Source organism: Rattus rattus, chromosome 3 (assembly GCF_011064425.1).
Source record: "Rattus rattus isolate New Zealand chromosome 3, Rrattus_CSIRO_v1, whole genome shotgun sequence".
Lineage (NCBI taxonomy): Eukaryota > Metazoa > Chordata > Mammalia > Rodentia > Muridae > Rattus > Rattus rattus.
Genome location: NC_046156.1, coordinates 184,746,785 through 184,754,768, shown reverse-complemented (window position 1 = coordinate 184,754,768; position 7,984 = coordinate 184,746,785). Strand labels below are relative to the sequence as shown.

Below are 7,984 nucleotides of genomic sequence, written 5' to 3'. Positions count from 1 at the left end.
CTGGGCCCTCCCCCACAGGAAGTGCCCCAAGCTCTTAAAGCCACTAAACAACATTGTTCTATAGTAATGTCATCAAGCTGAATCTATACTTTTACATCAGAGTACGGCCCTTCACCCAACAACTGACTTTTTCTATGTTCATTCTCTTCACTCTTTCAATTTTTAATATTCATGGCTTCCCCATCCCCACCATGTCTACCATTTAAACTGTGAACCAGCCTCTATACAGCCATTACAAATACCTTCCGATCCTGGGGACTGATTCTATTTTGAGTAGCCCAGTTATTTAGACTTTGTCTCACAGAAGGTGAATGCATCCCATATGAAATCATGGCCTGTTTAAAGCACCTTAGATTATCATTTCTATAGGATGTCATTCTATCTTGTCATGACCTCATCACACACACACCTTTAGCAGGCGTATGTTGTAGAACCATTGGGAAAGCTGATGGTGATGAGCTCATAGTCCTTGGCTGCCCCTCCTCTCACTCTGGTGGCTCAATTGCTTCTAGATTAACCCTTTCTCTCAAAATGGCTGTGCCATCAGCATGACCTCCCACTTTTTCAGCTTCTCTCTGACCCAACCAACATCCAGCATGGTTTCTTTTACTCTCTCCTTCTACTGGGATGCCCACTACTTTGCCTCTCTTGCCAGGACTGAGCTCTTTTTTTCTCTCTTCTCCAGTGCTCCCACCTGCTTCCACCTCCACTAGCAACCTCTCCAGTTGCACAGACAACTCTGCAACCCTTTCAGAAATGAGAGAGCAGAGTGACCTCTTTTGTTTTCTTATTTCAGCCATTTTTTGTTTCTCAGGCCCTTCCATTTTCACCTGCAGTTTTTCCAACTGCTCAGCCAGTCTTTCAAACTTTTTGAAGAAAAATATGTGAAGGGGAAAAAAGGAAAAAAATAACAGAAAATCCCCTCTGGGAGCAATGTGGGGGATATCTTGTAGCAGCTACAGTAAACTTTTTGCTGGCCTCTTGAAAAAAGATATCCCTTCCTTTGTTCCATGCCATCTCCTCTATGAAAAATTAAATTTTCCACTTCTATTTTTAACTTCAAGCCCCCATGTTAATGTGCTGCTTATAGCTGGTCTTTGCTACTTTTTTTCCACCCCTCAACCCCCCAGTTTCACCTCCTATCACTAGATAGAAGAGAAAGGACAGAGGGGAGAGAGAGATCCTTGAATCTAATTTCTTTCTTTTTGTTTCTTCTTTAAGCATGTCTACTAACAAACTGCAACTCTCCTTAACAACTACTAACACACACACACACACGCACGCACGCACACACATGTACACATGCACGCACACACACATGAACACATGCACACACACGCATGCACACACGCACACACATGAACACATGTGCACACACACACACACACACACACACACACACACACACACACTTCTTCATCAGGGCCCTAGCATTTGTATGCCCTCTGAAAAGTTCCTAGGATTCCAAATATCACACAATCACAGAAATTACTGCAGCTGGCAAACCTGCTAGGGCAGGAGGCAGGCACAGTCAGCTTCTATGAGGCAGCCCCATATCCCCACACCCCTGATTAAAACAAAAACGGTTCTTACAACACTTCTGTGGGGTTTTTGGTTTTTGTTTTTGTTTTTTTTTTTTAAAGAAACCAACACCTAGAATTTTCACTCTACTTCCCCTCCAGTTTGCCAATAAAATCAGCAAACACCAAATCAATATATCAAACACTGCTCTTACTCACAGTCTCTAGACTTTAGAAAATTTTTTTCCTCAATAAAAGAAAAGCCATTTAGCCCAAACAACTGTGCATTCTAAAGAGGTCCTCCTGTGGAGGACAATTACATACCAGGTTAGGTTCTATTCATTGCTTTCATGAAGCCAGTAAGTAGCCTAAGACAAGTAGTGTAATAATTATCCCAAAGACTAAAAGCTATTGTATTTCAACTCCTTGTAAGCATCTTTGATGGCTTATTATCATTGTCAATTTGATTTGGTTTCAAATTATCTAAGAGACACAATTCTGTTCTCATGATGATAGGTGACTTAATATTTGGCTCTCCACAGACGTTAGGCAGACATGTAGAGAGTATCAGTCAGATAGGGAAACACAGGGGTCGGCAGTCTGCTCAACACCAGTGTCTCCTCAAAAGACATCACCAAGATATGCCTGGTCAGAACCTGCTAAGTACAGGCTGTGGTTAGGAAGCACTGGCTCACAGTGTGACTCCACTTTTGTCTCTGGTTCCTTAAAAATCTTTATTCTGGTTTGTGCCCACCAGAATTCATTCTGGACCTACAGGAAACAATTCTAAACTCGTTCCCAGTATTTGAAAGCAGCAGTATGCTCACCAGAGTCTGCTCCTTTTTAGTTGAACCAAATCTACTTCTTTACATGCTTCTTACCCAGAGTTCCCACAGAATGGTGTAGCCTGACTCTATCTCCCGCCACTTCAAGAAAATGAACGAGGTAAAGATAGTCATGTAGTTGTTTCAGAATAATGAAAGGGGAGTCAACATAATGCTTATCTATATTTAATTTTCAGAGCTAGCCAGGCTAACTCAATCCTTTATAAAAATTAATGTAAAATTTATACTTGCCTAATTAACAAAGGACTAATGCAATATATAACATCAATTTCGGTGGGTAAGAAAACCCATTTGCATTTGAAAATACACTCTAGATTGATCCATAAGTTCAACTACCCTGTTTTAAAGGTTCTACACGTTAAAACAAACAATAACAACAACAACAACAAAAACCCGACTTCTTTTAAAGAATCACTGTCAGGCCATTCTGTGAATGCTTCCTAAGTGCATGTAGTCTCAGCCCAAGGGAGACCAAGGCAGGAGGCTCACTAATAGTTCAAAGACAGGGACTTCCTGGAAATCCTGAACTATTTACCAAGATCTTGTTGTCAAACAGAAAACAAAGCTATCAAAACCTTAGGCATGGTGAAGCATGCCTTCCATCCAGGCACTCAGAAAAGAGGCAGGAGGATTGCTGTACTTTTGAGGCCTGTCTTCATAGTTAGTTCCAGGCCAGCCAGGGTTACATAACTAGTAAGGTTCTCTTATTAGAATTAAGTAATCATTTAATTAACCAACAAATAAATACCCCAAATTTAGAAGAAAAAAGAAAAAAAGTATTTTCTAGAGAGGCATCTTCACTTGTTCCTGCATGTTTAGAAAGTTCCAAACTGGCTCTGAATTGTACTCAAGAGCTTTGACATTCCCCTGGCTCAGAACCCAGAGACATAAGAGCATTGTCACCAGTGGGTGGCAATGTTGTCACAGGGAATCATTATGGTGCTGTGAAGGATGGTTGGTACCTCCTAAAAGGTGCAAAGTCCTTACCTCCTTACACATAGTTAAAGCCTTCTAGGTTGCCTCAAGATGTAATTGCTCTACTGTACCACAATATCCAAGATAACTGTGTGGAAACAGAGAGGAATCTAAATTAGGAGAACAGTCTGTTAAGTATCTCTTTAAGTAGTTTTACTGTTCAGTCATAATAGTGCAAAGATGTCTCAATACTCACTTCGACATCTGTCTTCCCACTGAATCATGCTCTCTTTTTTTTTTTTTGTAAGTATTTTTTTAATTGGACATTTTATGTGTTTACATTTCAAATGTTATCACCTTTCCTGGTTTTCCCTCTGCAAACCCCTATCCCATCCCTCCTCCCCCTGATTCTATGAGGGTGCTCCCCACCCTGGCATTCCTTACACTGGGGCATCGAGCCTTCACAACACCAAGGGCCTTTCCTCCCATTAAGCCTGACAATGCCATCCTCTGCTACATATGTGGCAGGAGCCATGGGTCCCTCCATGTGTACTCTTTGGTTGGTGGTTTAGTCCCTGGGAGCTCTGGTGGGTCTGGTTGGTTGATATTGTTGTTCTTCCTATGGGGTTACAAACCCCTTCAGCTTCTTCAGTCCTTTCTCTAACTCCTCCATTGGAGTACCTGTACTCAGTCCAAAGATTGGCTGCCAGCATCCACATCTGTATTTGTCAGGCTCTGGCCGAGCCTCTCAGGAGACAGCTATATCAAGCTCCTGTCAACCTACACTTCTTGGCATCCACAATAGTGTCTGGGTTTGGTGTCTGTACATGGGATAGATCCCCAGGTGGGACAGTCTCTAGATGGTCTTCCCTTCAGTCTCTGCTCCACATTTTGTCCCTGTATTTCCTTTAGACAGGAGCCCTTCTGGGTTAAAAATTTGGAGATGAATTGGGGGCCTTGCCTAACCTCTGGATATGGTCTCTACAGGTTCTCCCTCCCCTTTGTTGGGCACTTCAGCTAATCTTATCCCTGTTGGGTCTTGGGAGCCTCTGGCTTTCCTGGCATCTGGTACTTTGTGGTGGCTAACACACAGTTCCCCATCCCCCATTCCTACACACCTCTGTTCAATTTCCTGACCCTCTGTATATCATCCCTGACTCCTCCCATATCTGATCCTATCCCTCTTTTCCCTTCCCCCTCCTTTCTTCCTCCCAAGTCCCTCCCACCCTCTACCTCCTGTATTTTGTTCCTGTTTCTAAGAAGGACTGAAGCATCCACATTTTGCTCTTCCTTCTTCTTGAGCTGCATATGGTCTGTGAGTTATAACTTGGGTATTCCAAGCTTTTTGCCTAATATCCACTTATCAGTGAGTACATACCATGTGTGTTCTTTTGTAACTGGGTTACCTCCAGTCACATTTGTCATTTTCATTCGTTTGTTTGGGGTTTTGGGTTTTTTGTTTGTTGTTTTGTGTTTTGCATGTGTCATCTATCAGTGTATTTATAAAGGTCAATTTGTAATTTTCAATTAGTTCAAATTTTCCTGGAGTCAACAGTCAGGAGTTACTGTGTGACGGTGCTGTACAGTTTCTAAGCACACAGCATCTGTACTGTGCCTCTCACTGCAGACTGGACATGGTCCATAGGCAACACCGAAAGGCACTACTGCAGTATAAGTTTTGTTTTCCTTCATTATTAAAATTATTACCTTTGTTCTTCTTTTTACAAATAACTATATTGCCATAAGTCTCTTGTTGAGTAAACCCAAAACTCCCTTTGCATGACCCCCAGATCTCAGCCATGGACTCAGAAGTAACCTATCAGAGAGCTTTACCCATTGCCAACCTTTTCAGTCTGTATATAAACCATGAAATATTTTCTTTGTGTTAATTTTCCCATAGCATATATTTAATATTAAAAGATCAGCATTTTAAAAATACAGTTCTTTGGGGATTTTTTAGAATTTCAAAGCATCAACGTTGAACTGTTTCTTTACATGTATTATCGAAGCATTTGTATAGCTATGACAAAGTAATGAAAAAACAACTTAGAGGGGAAAGATTTACTTTGACTCATGTAACAGAGGGTTCGGTCCATCTTGTAGGCAAGGCATGGTAGGCAGAATGGTTCACATCCTAGCAGTAAAGAAGTATCATTAAGAATCTGGAAGGGGATGAGAACAAGAGCCCCCCAAGGACCCCCAGTATGACTTCCCCTAGCTAGAACCAACCTCTTAATGATCTCAGACCTTCCCAAAGCGGCACCACTCACTGGATACCAACACCCCAATAAATGAACCTTTTAGGGAAGTACGTTCTATCTAAACCATAAAGCAATCATCATACAGAGCTCTATCTACTTCTTGGGTAATCAAATGCTAATGTAAAGGTACTAAGCCGCATCTCTCTCAGCATTGAAGAGAAGAGAAGCTTGGCTAACTCTGAGGAACAAAAACAATGTCAATTCTTTATAGAGAGTCTGAAAAATACAGTAGGTTCAGAGCATGACCAAGACATTCCACCTTTTTTAGCCTGCTCTTCTGTTTATTTCTGTATTCCATGCACAGAGACACATAAAATGCTTTAGAATAGACAGCCAACATTTCTTCTCATGGTTCTTAATGTTCTCTCTCTCTCTCTGTCTCTCTCTCTGTCTCTCTCTCTCTCTCTCTCTCTCTCTGTCTCTGTGTGTGTGTGTCTGTGTGTGTGTGTGTGTGTGTGTGTATGTGTATGTGTGTGTATTCTAGCATCTCTCTGCATGCAGCTGTACATAAGTCTATCTGTTTAGGCTTCAAACACAGAGGTAAGAAGCAGTTAAAACCTGCTCCCTGGGAAGAATAGAGATATGATGAATTCATAGTGCTAAATAGGTAGATGATAAAAGATAGACAGATGCATACATCCATAGAAAGGTACATTCAGAAAAAAAGCTATTGTGTGATGTTAAGTGTATTTGTGACCTTTGGTTGAAAAGAAACTCTCCTGCCCTCATTTTAGATCCCAAAGGACCATCCGTCATTCTTTTCTTTGTACTTGTGATTTCTCCAATGTCTTTTCTCATTTCTGCAGAAATTCTTTGAAGCAGCTCCAAGGTAGGACTAGAGATCCACACTCACCATGGTTTAGACTGAGCATTTCTATGTAGCCTCTAAGGAAGAGTCTTCTAGTTCCTAATTGCCAGTTTCCTAGCAGATCCAAAGCTAAATGATCTCAGAAATTCATTTTGATCAACCTTGTAGGACCCTGTTCTCCCTTCTTCTTACCATACTTTGAGTTTCTTCTTAGCATACCTCCCGATGGCCTTCTAGCCAAGACTACCCACCTTTAACAGGATGCTTGTTACCTCGTGGTGTGACCTGGAACATGTCTGTCAAGCTCTAGTAATTCAAATGTCTTTCTTTGTCGCTGTTACTTCTCACTGCGTAGGAGTCCAGAATAATTTCATTGTAGCAGTGTTTGCATGAAGGCCCTTTGAAAGCAAGACTATCCACGAGAGAAAAGAAGAACAAAGCACTTAGAGATAAACTTAACCTAGAAGGCAAAAGACTTACACACCCAAAACTACAATGAGGTGCTGAAGCAAATTAAAGAAGATGCCAAAAATGAAAAGGCATCCAGGTTTTCCTGAGCTACAAAGGCATATTGAGATGTCCCTGCTTCTCAAAGAAGTACCATCTCTGACAAAAACTCGATGACATTGTTATAGAAATGGGAGATTTCATTCTGAAAATTCATATGGAATCTCAATGGACTCCCAGACATTTCAGACAGTTTTACAAAAGAGAAACAAAATTAGAGAGAGGTCTCACCTTTCCTAGTTGTACAAATTATAAAGCTGCAATAATCAAAAAGTGTGGTGCTAGCATGAACAAGTAGCCACACAAGTTAATAGAATAGAACTGAAAGTTCAAAGGTGATTACACATATCTATGGTCAGCTAGTTATTAAGAAGGAAGGGTGCTAGCCATATGTGGTGGTACATACCTTTAATCACAGCACTCAGGAAACAGAGGCAGGTGGATCTCTGTGAGTTTGAGGCCAGCCTGGTCTACAAAGAAAGCCAGCGCTATACAGAGAAACCCTATGTTGAAAAAATAAATAAATATAAAATTAAATTAAGAAGAACGCTGAGATAACTCAACAATGGTCTTCAAAATACCGTGATAAGACAGTAAATAATAACAGGAAAGATTTTAAATGTTCACCTTACAGCATATTGAAGACCTAATCATAACGCATAGAATCATAAAACCTTTAGAAAAGGGCCCAAAGAGATAGCATCTAGCAATGGATTTGGCAGGGAGTTCCTGGTCATGATGCCAAAAGCACAAGCAACAAAAGAGAAATACGGACAACTTTGTGTGAGACACTATTAACTGAGATCAGGAAAGCCATAGAGTAGCAGTGGTCTGCGCATCCAACATCTGATACAGGTGTTAATATCAATAGCAAAGTTCTTCATGTGTCCCTAAAGGCCAAGACCACAAAACAATGACCCCATTCCAAAGTGAACAAAGGATTTTAATAATCATTCTTCCAAACATAAAGAGACGGCCAATGACATATGAAAAAGATGTTCAAAATTGGCAATCATTAGGTAACTGTAATTCAAAACCACAAGTAAATCCCAGCCACTTTATACTCAGTGGGATGGCTGATATAAAAGGTGACATACTTTCACACACAATAAGTAAACGAGATGAGGA

At 40.9% G+C, this 7,984-nt stretch overlaps 1 protein-coding gene across 3 annotated transcripts in view; it reads left to right on the top strand.

Annotated features, from left to right (window-relative positions):
- Nucleotides 1-7,984, top strand: part of Ankrd55 (ankyrin repeat domain 55) — a 98,107-nt gene that overhangs the window by 17,876 nt on the left and 72,247 nt on the right. The window contains exon 1 of one of the 3 annotated variants that reach the window (XM_032898894.1): nt 4,562-4,595. The exons of 1 other annotated variant lie outside the window; for it this stretch is intronic. In XM_032898894.1, coding sequence (XP_032754785.1) covers nt 4,589-4,595 — 7 coding nt within the window. In that variant the 5' untranslated portion in view covers nt 4,562-4,588. Of the gene's footprint in view, nt 1-4,561; nt 4,596-7,984 lie in introns of those variants that run through there. One more of the 3 variants, XM_032898895.1, reaches the window with a different exon arrangement.